This window comes from Anomalospiza imberbis, chromosome 9 (assembly GCF_031753505.1).
Source record: "Anomalospiza imberbis isolate Cuckoo-Finch-1a 21T00152 chromosome 9, ASM3175350v1, whole genome shotgun sequence".
Lineage (NCBI taxonomy): Eukaryota > Metazoa > Chordata > Aves > Passeriformes > Viduidae > Anomalospiza > Anomalospiza imberbis.
The window spans coordinates 12,936,643-12,964,033 of NC_089689.1; the positions used below are offsets into that span (position 1 = coordinate 12,936,643).

A 27,391-nucleotide genomic window follows, 5' to 3' on the forward strand; every position below is an offset into this window, starting at 1 on the left:
ATGAAAATTGTTCTTCTCCTTATACTTTATATGCTGTAGCTGTATGTCAAAATGGAAGGATGGCCTTAGGGGAGGTTGGCCTCCCCTGCTTTTAACAACTGTTAAAATATCTGTGAACTAAGAATTTTAATACATACCTTTGGGAAATTTGTACAGTGATCTGAAGTAGCATGACCCTGGTAGAATAAGGTAAAAGATGCTTCTAATATCCTCTCTTTTTTATTGCAATCATTTTTCTGTACCTGAACTTGTGTAGTTTTGTCCAGACGTTTATGTTGTCAGAACATTCAGATTCTCCATTGCAATCTTTCACTGCCAGTTTTGGAATATTCCAAAAACTTTTTGCCCCAAGAGCTAGAGAAGAAGTACACAAATAATTCTGTTAAATTAAATGTCATTTGTTGGCTGGTTACAACTCACATATGCAGTAGAATGGGTAATGGTGGTTCCTGTGCCAGCAAGAATACAGAAATTGCTCTTTCCAGGAATATACCAGGCATGCAAATTGCTGTAAAGTGCAGGGGAGATACTGCTCTCCTTTTCCTCTGCCCTGTAGAGCTGATTATTGCCAGTGATGCTGGAGAGAAGAAGGGGAAGGAATTGCACTGGGAAGAAGAATTTCTCCTGGGATTTATTGAGATTGAAAAGGATTTTTCTTCCATTTCTGAAACATCAATAGGCTGATTATTAAGATGAGCAGTGCTTGTGCTGAAGGATGGAGGAAGGAGAACAGCTTTAGCTGAGCTGCCAGTACAGAAAAATAAAGAAGCTGTATTTATTGCCAAATTCTAGAAGGATTCTATCGAAGCGAATCCACGGAAGCATAGAGATGAATGCCTTGTGTGCTCAATGACTCCTATTACTTCTGACAGTAGAGCACTAGGCCTTCTGTAGCAGAAGTTTTGTCTTCAGCCGAATTCCACATCCTTCTGACCTTTGCACCTACGTGCCCCCCCTAAAGTATTCTTGTTCAGCTAAGAACTTGAATGCTGCTATTCTTGAAACAGAGGGTTTTCTTCATACAGGTCATCATCAAAGACAGGAAATGTAACAAGGAAAAACTCTTGGCAGCAGCAAAGATCTAGATGCAGCCGATGAAGACATTGCTGGAAGTGAGAATCTCCTTTCCTATAACTGAACAAGCAGTTCTCTCTTTAGTAAACGCCAGCTTCCCTACCAGGCAGGAAGACAACCTTTATTCTTAGATCAGCAGATTCAGTCTCTGCTCAGAGCTGGAGAGTTGATCTTGCTGGCACTCTGGGTGTTCTTGCAAAAGGTTGAGCACTGTATCTCACAGATGCTTCCTTTGTGCTGAATTCTGCTCTTTCCTGGAGTTTCAAAATCTGTGAAAATTATACTGAAATCTATTGAGTTTGGCAGAAAGAATTAAAGGCAGAATCTGACTCCACTCAGGTTACCAAGTTCTTGAGAGGAAAGAAAAGCATTACTGTGACTCACAGTAAAAGTATTAGTGTTTCTGTTCTCACCTTTATGAATCACACTAAAACTGATATTTTTGGTATGTTTTTTTCATGAGAGCTATAGGGATCACTGGGTTGAATTCTCCTTCTCATAAATTGGATGATCTTGAATTCAAGGTTGAATTATTTTTCATGTATACTGATAATTTGCTAATTATAGATTAAGAAATTCTACTTCACTGGACTGGAAATTTGCTTGCATCACAACAGAGAGAGGATATTTGTTAGTTCAGGTATTTAAATTGCTGTTTTGTCTAAAAATTCCACTAGGATCTGAAGCCAGTCTAAAGTAATAGATAATAACTGTTTTGGTGACAAATTAAATTTTGCTTTTTACATGCTTGCCTCCAGAGTTATTTTTGTTACTTGTGCGACATTATTTATAAGTAGCACTTTCCTCCACAATTTAGCCCAAGGGTATCTGCATAATCTACAAACAGTTAAGGAATGTCATTAATTGCAATCTTCCTGTTGACAACAAAATGTGCACCTGGGCCAGTCACCACAGATTATTTTATTTATTTTGTAGAACTGTTCAGACCTATTGTGATATATGAAAAGATTTATATTTCCTATTAGGGCAAAGGTTTAGAAAAACCTCAGCAGTTAATCAGATTTGATGGCATTATTGCTTGTATTTGTGGAGTATTAAGATTTCACTTTGGTAGTCTTCATTCTTGTTGATCAAAGTGTGAGGTACCTGTCAATAAGCTTTAAGTTTTTCATGTAGAGGAGTGGAAGGGCCTTGCCTGTGAGTCCCACAGTGAATCAAGGTTAGAATCCAGTGGTCAGTTTTTGACCCTTCTGCTCTGCTTTTAAATTATCCCTGCCATAAAGCTTTGTATCATATATCTGCTTAAAGTCTTGGCTTTGGCTCTCAAGTCTCAATCCGTAATTGTAGTGAATAATTAAAGGTCATGCTTTGTTGTACAGGTAAATACATAACCTAGAGAAGATATTTTATATTCAAAATACATTTTTTCTCATTTGGTGATTTTTATGGTTTCTTGCCAACCATAATGTGAATGATATATGGACATTGAAAACTTCATTTATTTTGGTGGAGTGAATATGAAACAGGCCATTCTTAGTGTTAAAATATCAGTGGTGACACTTTGTTCAAGCATGAGGAACAGAGCTAAAGCCAGACTTGATAAATTTAGCTAGCAAAACGTGAATCAAACCCTCTTAAGTACATCCTGGCAAACCAAACCTCTGATGTGAACAGGAGCTCTGTTATGACTTTTTTTCCCCTTTCTCTCTATCATAGTTCAAATTTTAAAGCTCTACCCTGCGAAGTACTTAGTGCCAGTGAATGCCATGTGGGAACTGAAAAGTTCAGCATTTTGCAGGATTAGGCCTTTACTTTGGTCCTGATCTTGGGCATTATGTGATCTGTTGTTCTTGAACTAATAGATCTTTCTCTTTCCCCTCATCCTGAAAACTAGGTTATGTTATATTGACTATAAATCCTGGTTGTAATAATTTATTCTCTTTTAAGGCAAATAAAGTAAAGCAAGCCATAAGGCATATATCCCTCATAAGAAGATTAATGTACCGAACTTGATTCAGTTACGCTGCCTTTTGTGCTGGTTTGGTCTTGTTTCTTTAAGATGAGATGTCTGTCTCTGTAATATTAGTGTATTTTACTTGCTGTAATCTGATGCACCATTTCTCTCCCCTTTTTTCTCTTCCTCTAAGATTATCGTTGGAGAAACTGCAGTCTTTTGTCTACAGTTAGCTACAAAGGATTTTGAAAACCAAGAGAAAACAATATTAACAGGAGACTGTTGTTATATAAATCCACTGGTGCGCAGGACCATCCGATTCCTTGGTATGAGCAAAATTGCTGCTTTCATTTTCTGAATGGTGAGAGTGATCAATTATGTCTTAATTTTGACCTGGGGAAAATATTCAGATAACCGTATAACATTGTGTGTGTAGTCTTAACTCGGGACCAGGTAGCAAATGAAGCTTTTTGGAAGTTTGGATTAAAAAACAGTTGCAGAAACAGCAGTTAAAGTAGAAAAAACTGGGATCACTAGGGGGGAAAAGCAACCAGCAGGCCTGAAGTGGGGTGAAGTGGAAAAAGGTGGTATCCTTGTGCCATATTTATAGCTGATAGTAAACACACACACACACACCCCAAAACTGCGGACATTGGGATATAAATGTGTATTTGAAGCCAAGCCAATTTAGCTGCTTTCTTAACCTGGATATTGTATCACAGTCTCTAGCAGAAAACTGTGCAAAATCCATGCTACATTGGTTTTAGCTCAAACTCCCCCATTGACTTTAGTAGCTATGAGATGTCATCTTTTCTATTTAGTTCATTCTGAATGTGTTTGGAGGTAGAAGTCCCACCACTCAGAATATGTATTGGACATTTCCAGATGCTGCTTTTTAATACATGTAGGGATACCATAGCAGGGCTCAGTTCTGCTGTTTGCTTTTCTCTCATGGCTGCATCTGAAGGAAACAGCTGGAGGAATGAAGCCTTGGGGCAGCTAATCCTGCTGTGTGCCCCAGTCTCAGGGGGAGGGAGGGCATGTGCAGCTGTGTCTGTATTTGCAGTGTTTGTGTAGCAACTGTGCCTGCCTTCCCAGAGTGTGATTGTTCCCTATAAGGAGACTGCCTTGAATAGGTTTGGAGGAGGTGCAGAGTGATGATGAGGAACTCCTCCCACTCCAGTTCCTCTCTGTGTAATCAGTGCCTTAGTTTTCTTCCCCATCCCTTCTTTCCTCACAGAAGCAAAAAAAAATAGGTAGAGGTGGCAGTAGTGGACAAAGGCTTCTCTGCTGTCCCAGCAGATAAGGCATTGCTACCCATTATGTTTCCCCAGAGTGATGTGTCCACCTGTGTTGTGCAGTGCCCACCCTTGGGACTGGCTGAGAGGTCTTTCTGTGAAGTGACATGGCCAGGCACAATGTGCTGCTCACCAGAGTCTAGCATCTTGGGAAGAATTAACATTAGTGTGACATTGCTGACCAGCCAGGATCCCAGAAATCAGCCTTGGTCCTCTAGCTTTGCTAAGAAAAATCCTGACCTTTATAACTGTATGTTTCTGTGGAATAAACTCTGTATTTATGTCTACTGTGTTGTTGATCCTTTTAAGTTCTCATAATGCCCCATGAAACTGGGATTTTCCAGAACTCACCCTATATTCACAGTGAATTGGAGTATGGGAAAGGTAAGGTGATGTGCCCATGAAAATACAGAGGGAAATTTGTAGCTCAGGTGGAATTGGAACAAGCATCCACTGGCTTTGCCTGCCAGTGAGGCTGCTGTGTTTGCGTGTTCTTCCAGAGCTCAATTTCTATTTACAAAAGGATAGAGAGAGACCTCAGAATGGCAGAAATCTGTTTTAAGTAATCAGATATAATAATTTACATTCTAATGAATGAGTATATGTACTTAATGCTTTGCTGATATGTCTGATTAAAAAAACTCTTTAGCATAAGTAGTTCCTCAAATATATAAATCTTTAGCTCACTTTGTTGATGCTGTGATTAATATGCCAGGCATAGAGATTTACCCAGTAGCAGGCAGATGAAGACAACTGGTGCGTGGCAATATTGAATTATTCAGTACTTTAGATTCTTTACAGCTGCAAGGTAGGGGGAGGGGAGAAAGTTTTTCCAGTGTGTGTTATGACTTCACAAGTTACTTCTCCATCAGGATCTGACCTTGGTTTTCAAGCAGATTTATCAGGTGAAGAATTTCCCTCTGTCACTTCTGTTTAGTGAACATGGGCAAAAGTTAGGTACCAGTAAAGCCAGCTGATCCAAACAGGGGATATGCATGGCTACAGGGCCTAGGAAAGCAGGCTTCTTGCACAAGGGGTGAGTGTTCTATGAAAGACGGGAGAGACATCAGGTGTGTGGGTACATGCAGTGTTGCTGCTGCAGCTTTGTAGGAAAATACCATCTCCAGTATAAGCCATAGTCTTTAGGGTACAGTACCTGGGATGATTTTTCATGTTATTGAATGGAAAAAAACTGGTCTATTGCTGTGATAAATACTGTAAATTGTCAGGAAATTTAACTCTCTGTTTCCCTCTTTAGGAATTTATGCATTTGGACTGTTTGCTACGGACATCTTTGTAAATGCTGGACAAGTAGTAACAGGGAATCTTGCACCCCATTTTCTTGCACTTTGTAAACCCAACTATACAGCACTTGGATGTAAACAGTATACCCAATTCATCAGTAGCGTACATGCCTGTACTGGAAATCCGGACCTTATCATGAAAGCCAGAAAGACTTTCCCATCCAAAGAAGCAGCACTAAGCATATATGCAGCTATGTATCTGGCTGTAAGTATATTATATTATTTAATATCACTATATTTTTGAGAACAAATGGCTGGCACTGTGAGGGGGAGAGGGGAGGAAGGAGGAATGGGCAGAAGATAAAGCCCAAAATTGGTTGATTTTCTGCATGCAAACCTTCTGTGGGTTACTGTGGGAATGATTCATTGGGCTTAATTCTGACAAAGTGTAGTGGTTTCTGAGCCTTGAAAGCCAAGACAATGCTAAAGAGGACAAGTTATCCATAAAGGTTATAATTTATGGATTTAGGATACCCAGTTCCTTGGTTTTCTTTTCCCCCATTTCCAGGGTGTGTGGGACAATCCTTTGCTGGGTGCTAAGGAGTAAGGGTAGGGATTTCCTCTGTCTGGTAGTGGTACCTCTCTGTGTTTTAACCCAGTGCAGATCAGTAGAATCACACATGGCCATATTCTTTGATGAGGTGAAACAGAAGGGTGAGCTATATCTATGTCTGATCTCTGCATGTTTCTCACTATCCCTGTGTATCTTTTGGTATCAGAATTGGTATTTATAGGTACCTCATGCAAAATCAGTTTGGCTCTTACTATGCAATAAAGTGGGCTACAAGACAATGCACCCCTTTTTCCCTTTCTCCTCTCTTTTACAGGAGTGATGAACAGCACTGGGATAAAACCTGGTGTTGACTGCCTGGATCAGAGCTGTTGTATAGGTTGTGGAGGGGCAGGGGAGAGGAAGAGTCACCATTTAGTCTCACTCAAGTAACTCTGGCGTAGTTTGGAGTGCATATCATTCTAGTCTTAAGCAGGAGCAAACACATCTTGTTCCTTTGCTGGGGACAAGTTCTCCCCAGCAGATGAGTGTGGGAGTGTCTTACCTGACCTGTGCTGGTATTCACAGCCCTCTGCAGCCCTTTGGATGAGCCCAGGGCTGCCTTCACAGTGTCACTGGGAAACTAGGCAGGTGTGTGGAGCTTCATGGCCATTGCAGGAGTCAGCCCTTGCGTTCCCTCAGTGTTTGAATAGTGGCCTGCCCATAGGTGTGTGTATGTGTATATATGCACATGTAGATATACATGTGTGTGAGTGTGTATTGCTTTTGAGCAATACCAGTTGAGCCAGCTTTTAATTCCTGACTGATCTAGAAGCTGATACTTGACAACATGGCAAAGATCCCAGCCTCTGTGTGTCAACTCAGTGCTTCTACACAGGGTTTTAGAACCAGTTGCTTAAAATCTGCAGCACTGATGGTAACATTTACCAGGTTCCTTGTGAGCAATGTCTGTTTAAGAGATGTTGATCATCAGTTAGCGCAGGCAAGTATTTGCAAATAAGAGATGAAAAATAATATTTTATTCTAACTTGAGGCAAGTATAAATCTTCTTCTAGTACTGTCTTTATTTGGGGAGATATCTAAGGATAAAACATTCTAAATTTGATGCAAGCTATTTTAGAAAATACTCAGAATTTTTTTTAATTGCTCCTATATTTCTCATCCATCTGTAAAGTTGGATTTCTGCTGTTACCAAGAGTCAGAGTAACTAGGAAACCAGCTATTCAGCTACTGCAAAGCAGGAAGTAAAATAGTATTAATACATTTTAAAAAACAAAAAGCAGACATCAGTAAGGCTTAATACCTAATATAAGTGGCTTTTGACATGAGCAAGTATACTTTATGTAAACCTTGTCTGTGGTCAATATACAGTTAGCAATATACAAAATTAAAGCTGCGGAAATCTATTTCATTACTGTTTGCTCTTTCAGTAACCACAGAAGGGAATATATCCTATGTCATTACTCCTGCATGGTACTTGATACTGCTGTCATTTAATTATAGCACTATTAACTACTCTCAGGACTTCTGAGTTCCTGTAGTAGCTCCTTGTTACAATATTGTCAGGTTTGTTGTTTTGGTGGGTTTTTTTCCTTAAATTCTAAGCATAACTGAAGCTAAAAATACTGTTTATTACATTCCAAGGGAAAAAAAATTCAGTGTTCCAATATTTGGGGTCATGTCCTTACACTGCCATGATGTTTATCAGGATAGTTGGCCCTAAATGACAATTTTCTCATCACTGTTCACTGGAGTAGAAGATTTAAAACAGTAGCCTAGTCTTTCTATGAGCCATGCTGCACCAGTTATTGGGAGCATGGACATAAAGACCTCCATATATTACTCACTGTTTCATTAGCATATAATCTTTGGTACAATATATTCTTTCTTTTTGGTTAACAAATTTTGGAGAGAGGGAGAGATTGTTATGGAATCCTCCCTGGTTATTTCAGCTAGCTGGGCACAAAATAAAACCAGCTTAAAGGAGAGAAAAAAAAAAAAAAACCAAACGCACAAAGAGCTGACCCAAGGGTCCTTGCTCTCCAAGGTGATGAAGTAAATGCTTTTAGACTTGTGTGATTTTTCACGAATCAACTAATTTAGAAACAAAACCTATGCTTTATCTAATAATTCCCCTATCTCATTCCATTTAAGTGCAGCCACATCCTTATCACCTAGCATCTGTGCATATTGTCTTTTTAACAATAGCTTCTTTTTTCATCTGAGTTCTTGAGTCTTCCATATTTCCCCTTTTCTCCCTTTTGAGAGTGGGTGGCTGCTATGGTAACTCAGAATTCCCCTCCTGCTTGAAAGTACAGTCGTTTTCAAACAGCTGTTTTGCTAGTATTTAGAGCTTTGTAGTGTTTGCTTCCATTACTTCCAATACCTATCAAGAGAGATTTAGCAATGGAAATATGGAATGGCAGTGCTCTCTACCCTGCTCCAAACACAGATGCATTGCTTTCCTTCTTCAGACTTTCAGATTTATTCCTTCCAGTGTACCAGTGTTTTCAAAATGAACTACTGTAAATCTGTTCTGAAATCTCTAATTAATCTGGCTGGTGCCTGGATTTTTCCTTAGGTGTCTGCTCTGATCTTAGTGGAGATCTTTTGTTTGTTTGTTTGTTTTTGGTTGAATTGGGTTAATAAGTTGACTGCATCTACTTTCATTTCTTACCAGCATTGCAATTCACCCAGCTGGAACAATATTTGCTACATAGATACTAAGGCAAACACTGCAGCTTTATTAAACAATATATAATTGTATAAGACACATTTGGATATACATAAGCTGACATAGCCTGGACAATTAGAGGTAAGGTTTGAAGCAGCCAAGTATGCACATACTTAGTGTGTTTTCCACAATTGAGACACAGGAAGTAGAAGTCATGAGTCTTTTTTTTGTTAGGATTTCAAAGCGATATATGAAGATTTAGTCAGCCTAATCCCATATAGTTAAATTTAAGACTTGTGACTAACAGTTATCTTTTGGTAGTGCAGACCTAGGGGATTGGTCATGGCTAGCTGTAGTTTAAGGGAAATTTTAATTCTATGAAGTTTTGATTTTTTTTTTTGTTGTTATTACATTGCACAAAAGCAGTTGGGTAGGGTAGTGTTTGAACTTTGTGTTACTGCACACATTTCAGGCTTGCTTTGGGTTTGTAATGATAGAGGAGCAGGCTTCATGGCTTGATAGTTGACACAGCCCTTTAGTCTGTAAGCAGCTTTTGTTGCTTTGTACTCTGAACTCTTGGCCTCAACCATGACTTCAGACAGGACTAGCAGATTGTAAAGCTTACAAATATTTTTTCTTCTCTGCAGAACTTTTCTTTGGCCCATGAGCACGTTTTCTGCAAGGCTCTTGCTCCTGGCATTTTGCTGCATTGATTTTGCTGTTCAGTGTGTTTATAAGTCACTGGGAAAAGACAACAAGACAGTCTGGGTACCAGTTCTGGCAGCTTGGTGACATTCTCCTCAGAGTCACTCCTTGATCCAGTTATAGGTGTAGGTATAGTCTCGCCTGTCCTTTGTCTTAATGTGCCTGTTAGATTCCAGCTAAATGGGCAGCTGGTGAAGGCATGATAGGCTTCTCAGACAGACTTAAGGGAGTGTTCAGGAGGAAAAGGACTAGCAGAGCCACCTCATTGAATTGACTTTGTTGTCCATTTTTTGTTAGGAAATGAAAGGATTCTTCTGGCTGCCTTTCAGGAACAGTGCTAGGAATGTGGAATTTCTTTTCAGTATCTGGTGCAGCAAGTATCTCTCAATACTGATAATAAAACATATGTCATGAGCTTCACAAATTGAGTGCATTGGTTTCTTTCAGACCAAATAATAAAATAATATTACCATTTGATCCAGGAATTTGTCTAAAGACCTGTATAAATGTCATGTCAGTCAGCTCTTCATTACAATTCAGATCCTCAAGAAAACAGCCTTTGTAATAGGTGTCTTGTGGTCTCGGTACAGAGAAAGATACCTCTTACCTTCTCCAGTTGTTTTACAGTTACAGCTGTGGGGAGCTTATAGTGGGAAAATTATTAGTAAGGTCCAGAATTCTGGAGCTTTCTTTTCCTTTTGCCAAGCCAGCCCCTGACTTTGAAAGCTAATTTTAGTCTAACATCATAAATAATTAGATCGAAACGTATAGAGAAAGCTGGAGGAGGGTTAAGAAACACTAAAAGAAACCTTCAGTGAACAGTGCAGAAGGACCCGGATTATTCGAGAATATGACTTTGGCTTGCTCTAGTAATAGTTTGACCCATTAATTATTACCAAAGGAAGCTTAAAAGATTTTGGATTGTCAAACTGAATTCTAACTAAACACTGAACCTGTATATAGACTACAACAGCCCACTGTTTTTTCAGCTTTTTGTAATGAGTGTCTCTCTTCTTGTAGGTCTGATGAATATTGAAAATTTCCTTGGGTGGAACATTTATAATATTACTTATATTACTTAAATAGTTCAAGATAATTTCTTTAATGCTAGCCCATTGTAAAAGCAAAAGAAAACATAAGATAAATTATGTTTGAAGTGTTATCTGGGATGGGTGCCTGTACAGTGATTTCTTCCTCATTCTTCTTGTTGCCTTATGAGTCATTATTCACTGCCACTGATGGATTGGTCTTTGTCAGTCTCCCAGGCCATCTAAATCAGAGAGAAATGAAATAGCAGACACAGAAAGTATATTCTTACCTGCATCCCTGGGCCCCGGGCTGATGAAATCAGCAAGGGAAATTATCTTCCCTCCTGGCTGGAGCACCCAGCCTGATGTGTAGCTCCAGTGTAGCTAAAATGGGATTCTGAGAACTGTTACACCTGTGTTTGTTTGCTTAGATGTTGGTGTGGGTGGGCCTAAAGATAGCCGAAAGATGCCTAGAAAGAGCTTGCAGCATAGCCCAGGAATCCACTTTGTCCTGCACTTTACATAGAGTTCCTGTTCTTTTCTTAACATGTTTTGGAATTATTTTATTTGTACTAGATTTAGGACAAACTTCACATGAGATTTGCAACCTGACACTTTTGAAGTACTTTCCCAGTACAAGCTAAATGCCAAGGCTATGATTGTTCCTTACACTGTGGCTTGAGCCAGTCACATCAGAAACTTCATAGGTAGCTTGCTTTCTTTGGTGGTGATGGTGATAATTTCTTTTAAATTCATATTTTCAAACCCACTTCAATTAAAGGTTTTCTTTAAATTTATGAGGGTCTCTTACAGCTTCACTTCCAGTATCTTGAAGACTGAAGGTCAAATGTTTGATTTTCTGAAAACATAATAAATATTGTTATATTGTGCAATCAGGTAACAATCCACCTCCTTACATGTCTCTCTGCCTGTGTCTGCTTACTGGTGACAGCTCTATATCTTTTAATACTAATATCTTATTTCTGGAAAAAGGCACAGTGATAGCAGAAGTTCTTGGAGAGAAGATTCGCTATGGTTCTTATGTTGCAGTGGAGTGTGCAGCCTGCTGTATTAATTCTAACTACTGTATCAATCCTTGACCTTACATACAAAATCTCTGCTGCTGGTCTTGCTGTTGACTAATGTAAAAGTTTTCTTTCATTAGAAAACTCCTCTCCCAATTTTTATTCTTAAAAGAAATGGAGATGAAATTGTTCAGTAAGCATCTTTACCCTGTAAAAAGTTATACTGTCATTCATTCCTACTAATTTTTTAAATCACTGAACTATTTTCCTTTGTTGATACTGCATTTAATATTTATTAAAAGTGAGTGAAACATCCTGTCATTTTTTCAGGTTGTTTATTCTTTGTCAGTTACTGAATGTGCTGGTTTATAGCTTGTCCACCAGAATCAAGAAGAAAATGGCTGCTTAATTATATTTTATTCTTAGTGTAAATCAGGTAGTTGACTGTTAATAAGTTATACTAGAGCTGCAAGAGGCCAAGTTTAAAAGTGGGTATCTAAGAATCCTTCCTTGGAGGAGGCTATATTTGCTATATAGAGTTTTGCAAGTACAGACCTTTAGTCTCTTGTTTCAGGAGAGTTTGGCCTGTTTTATTGATTCTACTGTGTTGTAATATAATGCTATTCCTTACATGAGTACTACCTGTTCTTCAAAGAAAAGATAGATACGATACCTATGCTGGCAGGACCCTTAGGGTATTTTGAATAATGAGCTGGGCATGACAAACATGACTGCTCATATAAGGAGGGGACTTGGCAAATGGAGGTCTCTACTCATGTGAGGCATAGCATGAATCTGTGGTTGCTTTTCCTCAGTGCTTTGCGTAGGGATTTGAAGGACATGCTTGGTTGTAAAAACATTCAGAGAATTTTATGCAGAACATTTTTTGGTTTCAGCTTTGTATTAAAAATGTTAAAATTTGATTGAAGTACTGTAGAATCAAGTATTTGTACTATAGTGTGTTTTGTCTTATTGAAAATTGAGATAATTTTCTTGGGCAATGACCAGTTGTTACAGATAAATATTCACTGGTTGAAACTATATTTATAAAAGTAGATGCTGGAATTTAGTTCAGTTTTCACTGCTCTTTGACACTTTTTTACCTTTTCACTGATTTTTGACAAATCACTAATTAGTCATGTTAAGAAGTGGTGTATAAGGAAGAAAGGCTTTTGCAAATAAAAACAAGGTCTTTATGTATTCCCTTTCTTATTCTGCCTGGCAGCTTGTAATCGTACTAATAGTACTTCAGGGTAAATATTTTTCTGTTACTGTCAATAGTGCCCAGTGAAAAATCAGTCTCTTTATTTCTATGCATTCATAAATAAATACACAGACTGAGAGTAATCGAATAGGCCTGTCCAATTTGTCTGACTTTCTGTAGGCTTTTCAGGTTCATGTAAATGCAATTTTGCTGTATGGGCTGATTCTTTTTCTATATCCCTAGGAAAAGGATGTGATGACTTTATCTACTACTCTACCTCGTAGTTTCTTTACACCCTCCCCCACTCCAGAAAAAAAGCACCAAATACACATACTCTATTCAAATAAAATATAGAGCTTTTATTCACCAGTTTGTGGGAGACATCCATCAGTCTTACACTTTCTTCCGTTCTAATTTTCAGATGTATATCACCAACACAGTGAAAGCCAGAGGAACAAGGCTTGCAAAACCTGTTCTGTGTTTGGGTTTAATGTGCTTGGCCTTCCTTACTGGAATCAACAGAGTAGCAGAGTATCGAAATCACTGGTCAGATGTAATAGCAGGATTTGTAATTGGAATATCTATAGCAGTGTTTTTGGTAAGTGTGTGTCTGTGTCACTTCTTTTTGAAAAAAATCAATGTATAAGTTTGTATCTCTAAAAAAGCCTTCAGATAACTAAATAACAAAAGACATGTTTCTTAGTTTTTTTAATTAGTCATCAGTTTCCTTAGTCGTATTTACATACACTCAGAAATGTGAAGTCAAAAAAGGACTGATCCCGTTATCTCTTTTGACTTCCATATAAACCAGATTGTAGCATTTCAAAAAGTAATTTATGCAGCAAGGCCCACTTGCAGGAAGTATATATTCCTCAAAATAACACATAGTTATCATTTCATGGATAAAGTATTAAATTCAATATAGTGGTACCCACATTGATCAGAGAATAGGGTAGCATTTGTTTTTCTGGCTTTACAATAACTCTAATGAATTTATTTCATGGTGGTTCAGGTTTATGTTGAAATTTCATATTATTCTGTATCAAAAAATCTTTGTTTAGCCTTTTCCTTTTCTGGAGCTGTGTTCCAAAACCAGATGGTTAATCAAAGTTGCCAATGACTACTGTCTGCATCACAAAACTATTTCCAATCTATTAATCGCCTTCACTAATATCTGCAGTGCAAGACTGTAGAATAGAACAGTCACTGCTGTTTATTGCCTGCAGGTTTGTCTGCCTGGCAGCTTGTAATAGTACTAAATACACCTTTGAAGTCTTCCCCCATGAAAACACTTTTGAGCTTGACTACTGGATCACAGAGTCTTGGTCTCAAGATCTTGGATCTGAAAGCACGGCTTGGCTCAGAACCTTCCCAGGGATTGCTGGAGTGGGTATTTGCACTCCTGTAGACATACAAGGGTAGCTGCAAGTCCAAATATATCTGCTTGCATTTCCAAATGTTCCCTTCCACAAAAGGTGTCCAGTAGCATGACATCAAATTTAGTTGTGTTTTGAAGAAAATGCAGTTGGCCAACATTACTGCTCAGCTGAGTGTTGTAATTAGTAGAAGCACAAACTCTTACACATCACATCACGAAATCCCTGTGTGAGAATCTGTTGCCCTGAGCAGATTTGAAGTTACATTCAGACTTGGGCATGGTCCTTGCCTTCTTATTCCCCTTTTTATTCTTCATTTGAGAAAGTCTTTTCTGACCAAAACTGAAATGGCACTGGCCTTCCCAGGAGTTTAAAGGTTAATGCCATGTGATGCTGCAAGACATCTCTTCATGAGGTTGATAATAATTGGTGTTCTATTGTGCAGCTTCAGTAATGAATTTTCTTTTAGATAGGAGGTTTTTTTGGTTCTCAAATGATGCATTTACCAATAAATCGCTTGAAAGTCGTTTGTCTTGAAATATTAATTAAGGATTATCTGTAAAGCATGAACTTCACATTTCAGTGTTTTTACTATAATGCTGTGACTAAAGTTGGTGTCATTTCTGCCTAATGATAATTGTCAGGATCAAAGCTTTAAAAATGAGTTGTTCCTTAGGTATTCTGTTTATCTTCAAATCCCTTCTAGGTTGTTTGTGTGGTAAATAACTTCAGAGGACGTCAGCCAGAACATGAGCATTCTCATCTGGATAATCTGACCCAGATGCCCATGATCAGCATACCCAGAGTAGAAAGCCCTTTAGAAAAGGTAATGTCTGACTTTTTAAAAAACAATTCAATAAAACGTAGCTTTCCTGGAAGGATGATCACAAACTGTCCTGACAAGAGTGCTAAGGTAATCAGATTTGAAATAAACATGTCAGTGAAAGAGAAAGAAGAAAGGAATTAAATTCAGTGATACCCCTTGGGAGACTCTTCATGTCATCATTTTACTGCTGTAGCTGCTGCTAAGCCCATGGAGTCAGTCTGAGTAGATCTGAGACTTGTCTGCCCTTGTGTTCCTCAAGTAAATGTGATTAATACTCTGCCTGATAGTCCACAGAACATAGAAGGTTCTTCAAATGCTTACAAAGAAAGTCTAACGCTTGGCCCAAGGGGCTTTGCAATTCAGGTACAAGTGGCATTTATCCTATTTGTTTGTGGTGTGTCCTCAGCCTGGTGTAGAGGGTGGGATGCAGTCCCTTCTGGATCAGCTGTGGGGCTTCTGTCATCAGACACATGCTAGCCCCAGGACAGGGTGCCCACTTGGAAGTGAGAGTAGCAATGGGCCATACAGTAACTGCACTAACCCCATGATCTCTTGTCAGAGCACATGGATTTTAGACTAGAACATGCTAGTGAGAGCCTCCTGGCTATGCCAAGACTTTTTGTGTAAGTATCGCAATAATATTTATTTTAGTTTACTGTGATAACCATTTATATTTTTTGAAGATGGTGTTGTACTATATGTTAGGTAAGATTGACTAATTTTATAAGCAAAAAGCTATTGAAATAGATAGTATAACCAAATACAGAAGATATTTTAGACATTTTTACCAAGGGGAAGCTTTGAACTAGTTTAAAGGAAGGTTTACTTTTTCTAATGACTGTATCTGTCATAATTCATTAAAATCTATTGGGTTATGCCCATATTTGAAGGTAGCAAACATTCTACACTGGGTAGGGCACCAAAAGTATTTTTCTGTGGTATTATTTTAATTCCAGATTATTAATTCTGATAATTTTTTTCATGTTCAACATAAGAAAGGTTTCCCAATCTGTCTTATTCACTTGAATGTGGTGGAAGTTGTCTTTTAGTAAGAATTGCTGCTAGTCCTGGGTTTTTTATTCCTTTCCTTGAAGGGTATGAAGATTTCTTTTCAGAATGGTCTAACATGCCTTTTTGAACCAAGTATGTCTAAGCTACTTCTGCTGATATCTTGTCATAAGGAGGTCAGAGTCTCATTTGCTTGAACAAGCATTTAGATGATGAATGTGTATCTTCAAAATAATCCATTCAGTAAACTTTCTGTAAAATGTCAAAACAAAACAAGCTGTCATCGGGCCTAGAACATACCAAATTAATAAGAACGTGTTTTATTTAAGGCTAGGCTCTCATGCAATAGAAGCCATATCTGTGGCTCAAAAGCCATTATAGGTAATACGTATACATTCTCTAGATATTGAAATTTTAATTGTTTTTTCTGGCAATAAAGACTTCATTTTAATTTTATGTTTCTACCTGGTTTGAGAACCTCTCACTCATGATCAACAACGTTCTTTTCCTGAGACTTGGCCTAGTTTGAGATGCTGTGGGGAAAGCTATGGGAGAGTGTGAGAGGATGGTGGCAGGAGTAATGTTTGCTCTGCTTGAGGATAACCAGTGCCATTTGTGAACTGCCCAGGACTCTATTACATGAATGAGCTTCTTTCCTTCTGAACCCATATTCTTACGGCAGTAGACAGTAGCTGTTTGCTGTCATGCAGCTTCTCTCTAGAGATTAGTTTTAATTAAACTGGGGACTGATCACAAAGTGATACCACTTGCTGAGATCTCATCTTTGTCTGTGTTGCAAAGCCATTTTCCTTTTCAGACAGAGAGGATGGGATGCAAGGACAATAAGGTGAAGACTTTGCTAATTGCTTGGAAATACTTTCTTTTGTTTTTACTTCCAGAAAGTTTAAAATTGCATTAGCAAATAATTGATGAAGAAGTTACTTACATGTGAGTGCTTTAGGTTTTCAGTTTCTATGGATATTTTTACCTTTTTAAATGTAATTTTTTTTGCTTAATCTTAAGTTTTAGAGAGAAGACAGGCCCTGTTAAATAAAAGGCATTAAGAACAGTACTTGAGGGAACTAAGGTTTAAATTAAGTTAGGTATTCTCAATTAACTACCATTGCTACAAGAATTCTTGAATTAGTCTTTGCTTTTTAACTCCCTTCTTATTTTACATCATTTGTTCTCCCCTGGAGAGAGAGTGATGCTAAATAATTTGTGTGCTATTTGCCTCTTCCTCATTTAGAGACGTGAGTTACTTTTCACTACATTTCAGTTAGTACTATTCCAGTTCAATATTCTGAATGCACATAGATTTACATTTTGCTCATTTTAAAACTTTTTTTCCTTATTTGCAGTCTACAAGTTCCTGTACCAATGTTAAAGATAGGATACTGTCAGAAATGAGCTACTGGGAGTAGCACAAATCCTAACTGTCTGAAGTTATCAAAGGCTAAGGCAGTGCAAGCAGGAAGCAATGCAAGCGTGTGATTGGTACAAAAAAATAGTAATTATATAGGTATCTGGGATCAAGCAATTAAAAACTCCCGCCTTAAAGAATGACTTCATTAGAAATGCCTGCCAGATAGGACCCCACTCATTGCTATTTTGTAATAAATTCACCTGTAAATGAGTAAGCACATGATGCATCATACAGACCTGGAAGCACATTACTTTGCTGTTTCCAGGTCTGCTACTTGCTATTCCGGTGCTTTCTCCGTGCAGAACAAATGCTCCTGGCATGCTCACCGTGCTGCCACTGTCTGAATTCTGGTGGAGGTCTAGCTACGTTTGAAGTGCACTTAAATGGGCATAAGTTCTTGTGCTGCTGCTGCTTAATGACAAGTTAGCTCACTGTTTACAGGACACTTCTGTTTCATTGTGGTGCATGCAGATGAATTAGCAGTTCTGCAGTCAAATAAGCTGTAGTTGTAGTGTCTCCTTGAGCGATCCTTGCCAGAGCCTGCTCAGCAGTGCAGACTTAGCGCTTTTACCTTAACTATAATCATCCTCAGAGTTAATGAAAAGAAGGAAAGCCAAGAAACCTCATCACTCACCCATCTGCTTCTTTTTCTCTTCTGTCTCTGACCTTCTTCATCTCTTACAAGACAGTTGGTGTTTCAGTTAGCTGGCAGCCTCCTACTGAGAGGAAGCTCTCATCCTCTCATCCAAGATTAGGGAGTTCTGTTCTTTTTCAGGAATTACTGAGAAATGGGGATATTCTGGATAGTACCTGGAAGAGTTTGGAGGTTCAGCTTTATCCAAGTGCAGTCACAAACTGTATTTCCTGTTTCAGGGGAAACTGACATTTTTTCATGCAAAAGTCACCTGAAATTGGCCAGGGCTTAGAGAGTTCTCCTACCCATCATGTAGTAGCTTATGATTCTGCTAGTCTTATTTATTTTTTATAAGTATTCTAGCTTTGAAAAAATCAAATACAAATACAACATGGAGCATTTCAGGACTAATGGAGGCAGTAGATAGAATGCTGAGATAGAAGGTTTCAGAAGAAAGTGTTGGGTTAGGAGATGCACCATGAGATGAAATAACTACTGTGTGTGATTATCAGTGCTTTCTGTCGCTATTCAGTACGACTTATTTGCACAGTGGGTTTTTGGCAGTGCTCTGTTGGACAGCTAAACTGCATTTATTCCCCAAGGTTCTGCTTGGCATTCCTTCATGCTGCTACTTCTGTCAGCAGTGCCCAAACCTTCCCAAACACAGTCACTGTTCCTTGTTACAATGACGTTTCTTATACTGCCCCGTAGGACTGACTATCCAGCATGACTGAACTCAAAAGACAGATTACATGCTCCTCCCTTCTGCCATTTCCAAGTTTTAATGGTCATAAGCATTTGGAGTTCCTCTTACAATATGTGACATTCTTGTTGCCCATCATTAATTTTTTAGTGACTGTCAGTGTTAACTGTCTCAGAAATCCTCTGAAGTTTGACACAGTAATTATTGTTCTATTGTGTATGTGCAAAAGGTAATGATGGTGATAAAACATTCTAGCAATAGTAAGTGTAGATATTGCAATGAGTTCTGCTAGTGTTTTTAAGACTGGGAAAGCTTTCCTCCTCAGAATTTAAGGAGTATTGTTTTTTCTATTTACTCCATCTTGTTTACTCATGAGACACAGAACAGCTTCTTCACAATGTCAGAAAATTTTAGTTCTAAATGTTACTGCTTTGTTCTTCGTCTTAAGCATGTTGGTACCAAGTCTTCAATTGTTATGTGCCTTGGTGTGCACACAGCACCATGGCTTAGGGAGCCAGACCTGTGCCCTGCAGCTCTCCAGGGAGATCACCTCTCACTGAGCTCGCAGCTAAAAGCAAACTACAAAGATGCTTTGGCTCATCATACTGTGGGCAGATGTGGGAGAGGGTTGTGTCCATTTCTGTTGCTTCAAAATATTTTAGTTGAGATGTCTCCAAATACTGTAGTGCTTGATGTCCAAAAGCATTCGTAGGTGTCCATACTTGCTTCTCCAGGATGGTTTGATGAGAGCCCATGTGCTTACATCAGCTTATAGGCAGTTTTTGGCATAACCATTTTCTCTTGATAATACAGTCTCTTAAGGGAGATACAATACAACATTGCTTCACAAACCATACCACACATACCACAAACACATACCCAGGACAGTCAGCTCATAAAAAATCATAAGCAGTTTTGTTTCAATGTCAAACATTTGAATTTGTAGTCATGTCCTATTCTTCTGCTTAAATCTGCTTCTGGGGGATTGTACAAGAATTACCTCTGATTGAATGTAAACGGTGATCACTACATCTAATGCTCAGCTAAATGAATACTTAAACGTGGGAAGTGGAACAATATATTCCGTGTGACCTCCTCAAATGTGCGTGTTGTAGGTGTTACAGAATCGAGGTATTAGTCACAGTCAAGAAGAAGCTTTGCAAGGAGCCTCCCTCAAAGCACGCATCCTTAGGCTCTTGTCGTGGCTGCCAGGGACGGAGCGCCGCGAGCCCCTTGCTCTAAGGCAATCGCGTATGTGCGCAGGAGCGCACCGAGTGAGCGCATGCGGCTGGGCAGAGGCGCTGCCCGCCTTCTGTGCAGGGCTGCAGGGCACTTCCACCTCCGTGCATCCTGCTGCTCTGAAACTCTCATTTCTCCAGTAAAAGCACAAAATACACTCTGCTGACTCAGAGAGTTGTATGATAACATTATTACTATTGTTTGATCAATTATCATTTGCCTAAGGTACTACAGTAGTATTTTTCTATTTAACAAACTCTACTGTGCAAAAAATTACAAACAATTTTACAAAGTCCTGTTTTCAAAAAGGGAGAGTCTTCTTTTTAGGATGATGACTATTTTTGAATGTTTCTATCTGTATAGATAAGAGCAAAGTAAAAAAAAAAGCTAAAAATATTTAATATATATAATCAAAACTGCAAATCACAAAGAGTTTAATGTATTTTTTTCATGCATTGACATTACAGCATTGCTTATCAACAGAAATTAATTAAAACTTAACAAGAGATATACAGTTGTGGATCATTTTCCCCAGAAACCTGCACTCAAGGCTAAGCCCTTGGCTTTACCTTTTTTGTTTGTGGTGTGAGAGCACAATTATGATGCATGCTTTGCTCACCAGCCTGGTACTGTCCTCTTAGAATGGATGGTTCAAATGCTCGTCTGCTTGTCTGTGAGACTGCTGCCGTTGAGCAGACCCTCAGCATTTCTGATTCTTTGGAGAACTTCATGGAAAAAATTTCCCATGGAATTGGAGAAGCTGAGGTCTTATGCATGGTTTTTTGCTTGTCTTCCTGCATCTGTGTGACTCTGTTTGCTGACATTAGTTAGTATCTCACTCTGACCCTTGTCACAGCAAATCTAAGCAGAATTAAAAGAGTTGAAATGTAGTTATTCCAGAGGGATGCTGTTTGGGCTTTTTTTCTGCAGAGTATCAGCAAGGCTTATTTGTAGTTTTGCCTGAGATGGTAGCATGAAAAAGCACGAGTAACCAGACAGCTGCATGAATCTGTATCAGTGATTCTTGCCGTCAGCAAGTGATTCATTTTGACCTAGTTGTGCATCACCCTGCTGAGTCCATTGGAAATGAATTGACAGGCCTTCAGTAGGGTCCAAATCAATAGGTCCATGATCAGCAGCTTAGCAGTTCTCTTTGAGGGCTTATTGAAGAAGGAGGATTTTCTTCTGTGTTATTATATCCCATGCTCGGCATGTCTTCCGAGGATGGTGACCTGCTGATTTTGGAAGTATAGCTGGCAGGAGTGTGAACCACATTTTCCTTTCCCTAAATAATCGTTATCCACTCTTAAATTAATGCCACATGAAAGAGCATTTGGTTCTCTGCATCACAGACAAATGTGTGTCACTTAGAGACAGGGATGGCACATAGCAGGACTTGAAAGAATTGATTGAAATAAAGAGAAATTCTTTTTTTTCCCTCCAATTCCTCATTTTGAAAAAAGTGAATAATTTTAGACTGAGAATAGTTTAAGTTGACAGGATGACTTTTGAGGTCTAAATAAAGAAAATAAATACTATGAAGAAAATGTCATCATAGCCTCACAGCAACTCCAGAGACATTGAATTTGCACACTATATCATCTTTTGTATACTCAAAAAAGAATTTGGCCAGCCAAATAAAATGCTTGGAGTTGTTTTTGGTTTTTTTCCTATATCAGGAAATCTAATTTTTCATTTCTTCTGCAGAATAAAAATCTGCAAGCAATAACATTTGTTACTATTTTTTACTGAAAACTTTTTCGTAGAAAGTTGCACTGTTTTTTTTCTAATGCTTTTTTTTTTTAAATCTGGTCATGGTTTAATAATTGTTGTTTATTTAAAATACATAAATTCTGTTTTGGGGAAGAATATACATGATATACGTGATGCTTGCTGTTAAATGTTGAAGAGTATTCTTTTATGAAAGCTGTCATAAAATACAGCAAGAACATTGGTAGAGCTAAAATGCATATATTAGGGGAGGTGGAAGAAAGCTTCTCCCCCTGGACACAGTACAGTTATGGCACAGTGAGAGAGGGAGCAAAGCTGCCAGCCTGGCTTGGAGATGGGGGCATAAGGGGCAGCTCTCCAATCAAAGCATTTCTAATTTCCTCTCTCTAATGTGAAAAAGCAAAGATACCTGCCTATCTCCCCCTGCTAAGACTGATAAACAAATATTCAGGCAGTTTAAAGAAGAACTGAGAAGTACAAACTTATATAGTGGACATTGTTTCTCTCTAGCACTTTTTATGCTGTGTGATAAGAGATTTTCTGAAAGACTTCCCTTAAGCAAAAAATGGGAGGTCCCACTCTCCCCTGGTTATCCACATTCCCCTCCTCTTCAGCTCACATCTCCTCTTTTCTGAGTTTAATCTGCCCCAGGAGGCGAAGTGATGAAAAAACTTTGCAGTGCTTTGCTTGGTGTTTTACCCTCTGTGCATTTTTGTGCTTGGGAACAAAGGCATGGCTTAACATCAAGGTTCCCTTTACTAATTTCACCATTGCATGTTTTCTAAAAAATGGTGGCAGTCAAGGGTACAGTGTGCCCAAAGGGAAATGCACTTCCTCTGGATCCTGCACATCACTTTGTGGTTGCCTTCCCCTTCAGATGTTATCAGAGTCACTTGCTTAGGTTTGAGTATGAAAAAGTAGCCAAACTCTTTGGGATGCTGCAGGGTTTTAGAGTTGCACATAGAATGTTTGTGTTCCAATACACATCTCAGTGTTCCTAAGAATTGTCCCACTGAAGGAAAGAGGAAAACATTCTTAGATTGCAACTGGACACTGGTGATTCTGAAAAAAAAAAATTTGAATATGAGTTCTTAAGTGCCAAATGCCACTTGATTTCAAGCATTTTGCGACTTGATTCAGTGCCATTGAGCTCATGGGGAGAAGATAATCTTTAAAAATTAATATTAAAATTGTATTTACACTGAAATAGAGTATTATAATCTGTCAGAAACTGTCATTTTAATTTCTAGGAATTTTGTTTTCAATTATGAATAACATAGCAATAAAAGTACAGCTAACTCAATTATTCACATGTAATTTAAAATTAAACTTAATTTAAAACAAGCAAAAGCCATCTGAAATTAAAATATAATAGAACCATCACACATAATTACTTTGTTCAGCATACTTCCCTATCCAGTCTTTCAGCAGTTAAGAATTGCTATGGGAGTAAGTGAGAGCACTGCAGTGAAAATCAGTTTCATTTACATCTTCCTTCAGTAGTCTCCAAGTACAAGGCTGCCCTTCAAACACAGGAGGCAAAAGTTTTCACAATGGTGACTGCTGTCTGTCTGTGTGGTTTTGTGGTTTTTATCTGTTTGTTTTTCCTTTAACTCGTAGAACCACATCACGGCCTTTGCAGAAGTCACATGATGTTGACGCTGAGGTATATTCACTCCACTGGACTTCATCTCTTTTCACAGCCCACAAATGATATTTGCAGTGTATCAAAAATAAGAAATTTTTAGAAGTCCTATTTCTGACTTGATTTTTACATCACTGAAATGATACCAACATTTTGAAGAATTCTTAAATATTAGAACGTCACTTTACTTTCTAGCAAAAATATTAACTGTTTACTTTTATGATGGAATGGGGCAAACTGAACACTAATTATCTGACATTACCCTCTATTTTGGCTTCTCATTGTTTTCAGTGGTTCATGTACCTATTCCAGCAGTACTTTGTATTTTGATTTAAGTTTGATTTTTAAAATCTACATTTTTAATTCAGCATGAACTTGTTTCCATTTGAGGCAATTTCAGTGTATAAAAACTAGACAAATATTATGTTCTGTATGAAAATGCTGTTTGCACATTGTATTACGCTGTATTCCATGTAAGATATCATTCAAACAGTATGTTATATGTAAGACTGGTGCTTTTGCTTTTGAAGAGAAAAAAAATGCCAATTTTTACTGTAATAAGTATTGTATCATAATTAAAAGTTTATTTATTTGGATATTTTCCTGACATAATTGTAGTTGAATTGTTGTTTTGTAGTTCTTGAATGTCTTGGATGACATATATGTATCTAGGTTAAAAGAAGTGAGAATAATTTAGAGAGTTTGATCTTTGATATATTCTTTATTACTAATGAGATCCCATGAAAGGTTAAGGGCTCTGTTCTTAGCTTAGCATATCTGATGGGAAGCCGTGCTATTCATAAATCATTTAAACAAATTACTCAAGGCAGCCTGCATCTTCTCATGATTGTTTAACTCCCTGATACTGTGGTGGGAGAATGGGTGCTTAGATAAGAAGAGGGTCACCAGCTTAGTGAGAAAATTTCATCTGAATTTCTACTCTCCATTTTCATGGAAAATTCATGGAAAAAGCAAAATGGCTCAATTAATTTTTTTTTCACCCTAAGTGACCAGGACAAGGCAGACTTTCTCTCTACAAATCTTTTTATCTCGGTTTGTGTTTGAGACTCATATTCTTAAAAATATTAAAAAAAAATCCTCTGCCAGTCTGCATGGTGTTGACAAATTGATTTTTCTTCAACATCAGCCAATGTTACCATATCTCTGTTATTGCTGTGAATATTCAGATTAAGCCCCCCCCCACCTTTGTAAGAGTCTTGCTGACTATTCATAGTGAAGTTGTTGTATAAAAATTGAGCACCAAACGGATCTGAACATTGTAAATACTGAAGACATTCTTAACATGTGCCAGACAGTGTCCCTCTGGCAAGAGCTGATAAAATGCTAGAATGCTAGCACTATAGAAACATTGAGAGTACTACTGGTCAGTGCAGGCTCTTGAGCATTTTAGGCCTTAAATTTTCCAGAGTTCAGTGTATTTCCTGTGCATTAATCATTGTTAGAGTATGTTTGAAACACAAGGATGTAGAATCAGGTATATTTTTTCTATGATGAATTTTAATGCATTCTCACATAGTCATCAGGTAATGCCTGCTTTTACTTTATGTTTTAACCTCCGCTTTCACTAAAATACAACTACCTAAAGAGTGCTTGGCAAACAGGGCAAGGCCAAGTCGTCTCTGAGTGCAATAGAGCATATGCCACGAAGTCATTGTGCTAAGCTGAGAATTAAGAGATTGAAGAAATATGTCTGTGGGGAGAAAAGACCTAGAATAGAGTCCTTAGCTACAGCTATGTTACTTAGGTGATTGAAAATCCACCTTTATTAGACTATCAACTGTGTTTACAAAATTGTAGTAGATCCAAAGTTTGTATCACCGTGTTAAACTCACCCTGCTCTTTGTCTAGCTAGTTAGGTTCCAAGGTACTAATGATTTCTCTGTGTGCAGATTTAAATGAAATGTTCACTCATTTTTGCATGGTAGCAAATCTGCATTTTTTATATCTGATTTATAAGATTACCAAGAGATTCTTTTATGTTAAAAGAGATGACTCCTTTTCAGTGTACTGTATATCATCAGCTTGTAACTGGTCTCTTTCTCAGGATCTTTCCCAGTCAAATATTTGGGTTAAAATTATCATACTATCTCTGTGAACCAGCAGTGAGAAAACAAAAAGAGAGACACTCTGCTGTATAATGTATTTTTAAATAAAATAATTTTTCATTCATATGTAGTGTATTTTTAGGTGTCTGCTTTACATATATTTGGTTGATGGTGTGCATGTAATGAAATTAGGATTTTATGTGAATTGCATTTGGTGACATATTTTCACAATTAACCAGAAATCCCCACATTTGTGGACCTTTCCTTAGAAGTGGTTATGGTGAACTTGAAAAGCATGAGAGGAGGAGCTGTGTTGCAGAATCCACAGCCTGTTGGGGAAGGACTCTCCCCACAATGTGGACCAACCAAGCTCCAGACACTGCTTTGACTGATTTTCTGAAGTGGCAAGAATTTGCCCTCCCTCTCCACTGCCCTGAAGTTCAAGCGTTAGCTCTTCCATTCTGGACCCAAAAAAGCTTTGAGTAGGAACAGTTTTGTCAAAACTGTTAAATTGGGACTTTTGTACTAAAATGGCTTTTTGGTGATTGCTTTTAAAAAAATCCCGGTGATGAATTAGCATCATTCCTCATTCAGGGAATATTCTGGCACAGAGTGGTTCCTACTGAAAACAGTATGGTTGAACCATTTCAGTGATTTTGAATGCAACTGATTTTATTATTCTTGTGGACCTTTTCCATGTGTACTTCAGTGAAACAGCTCTGCTCTATTTATAAATGAGATGTTTGAGAAGCATCCCTAATGTTATATGCTGCTGTGTTCCTAAAAATGGAATTTCTAAGGCATATGGGGACACCAGCTGGGCTCCTATCCATACCATTTTAGATTCTCTTATATGGATTCTGCTGTTCGTTTATAATCAGGAACTGCATAAGACAAACGGTGATGGCATCCGGGGTCACGTTTCTTCAGCTTTTAAAAATGTTCATTTTAACAATATGTATTTAAAAAGGATAATGTTGGTAGTTTTAACTGCAATTTTCTTTGCTGTTTGCTGTTGCCTTCTAATTTTGTTGCTGCCCAAGATCACAGTAAGTGCAACAGTCCATTTGCACATTATGTTAGCGGGGAGCTTTTTATATTCTTCTGAAGTCTAATTTTGGTATTTCTGAGGGTTGCCATCAGAAAGCAGAGTGCATGACATTTTAGGAGCAGATAAACTGATTCTGTTTCGATCAAACACATCCCTGTCCATCTGCATAGCCTCAGCCTTGGGGACACGCAGGAGCATTTGCAGGCGGAAGGGCGAGCAGACCTCCAGACCTCTGAGCCATGCAGCACCACCTCCCTCCAGGCACATCAAGAGCATTTTTACCCAGCTCTGCCTCTGACAGCTGCCTCAACCCCAGCATACGGGATTTTCCTGCTGTATACCAGCATGAACAGTTTTTTTCTCCTCTCAAGCACCTCTGAGAGAGTGGACAGATCATGAAGTGCACGACAAGCATGACTGCAGCTGGAGCCAGCAGCTGCCTGGCTCTCGCTTGGACAAGTGGAAAGCTAAAGGATGACCTAGTATGGCTTCAGCTTTTGGCCTTCTCTTCCACTTTCTCTGGGCCTTTTGGTTTTCAGGGATTTTGATGAAGCAGAGAAAAGCAAATATTTACAGTGTCTCTGCCACTTGAACTTTTGCTGCATGCCTAGGTTTGTGAAAGCTTTACACTTGCTATTGGCCACTAGGGACTTCCCAGTATAAGTGTTGCCTTTTTGTCATCCTCTCCTGTATGAAAATGGCTGATAAATCTTCTTAGAGCTCCTAGGTTTGATCTGATGTGTGGGGAAGAAGACACTGTGAACACCCCAGAAAGACCCCTGCCAGGATGGGAATTGAAGTCCTTATGTGACTGTGATAAGCCTGGCCTGTGATAAGCACTTGCCGAGTTGCCAGACCAAGGTATGACTCTAACAGGTTTGTTGCCCAGAGTAAGCTGCCTGTATTTGCCTCATCATAAAACCTCAGTCCCCTTCCAACACAGAGGAT

General features: G+C 38.5%; 1 protein-coding gene across 3 annotated transcripts in view; it reads left to right on the plus strand.

The window, feature by feature from the left end:
- The window catches only part of PLPPR5 (phospholipid phosphatase related 5), an 83,894-nt gene that overhangs the window by 18,362 nt on the left and 38,141 nt on the right, over positions 1–27,391 (plus strand). For 2 of the 3 annotated variants that reach the window (XM_068199751.1, XM_068199752.1), the window contains exons 2-5: positions 3,183–3,315; positions 5,546–5,796; positions 13,160–13,336; positions 14,821–14,940. In XM_068199751.1, coding sequence (XP_068055852.1) covers positions 3,183–3,315; positions 5,546–5,796; positions 13,160–13,336; positions 14,821–14,940 — 681 coding nt within the window. Of the gene's footprint in view, positions 1–3,182; positions 3,316–5,545; positions 5,797–13,159; positions 13,337–14,820; positions 14,941–23,301; positions 25,517–27,391 lie in introns of those variants that run through there. The other variant, XM_068199753.1, reaches the window with a different exon arrangement.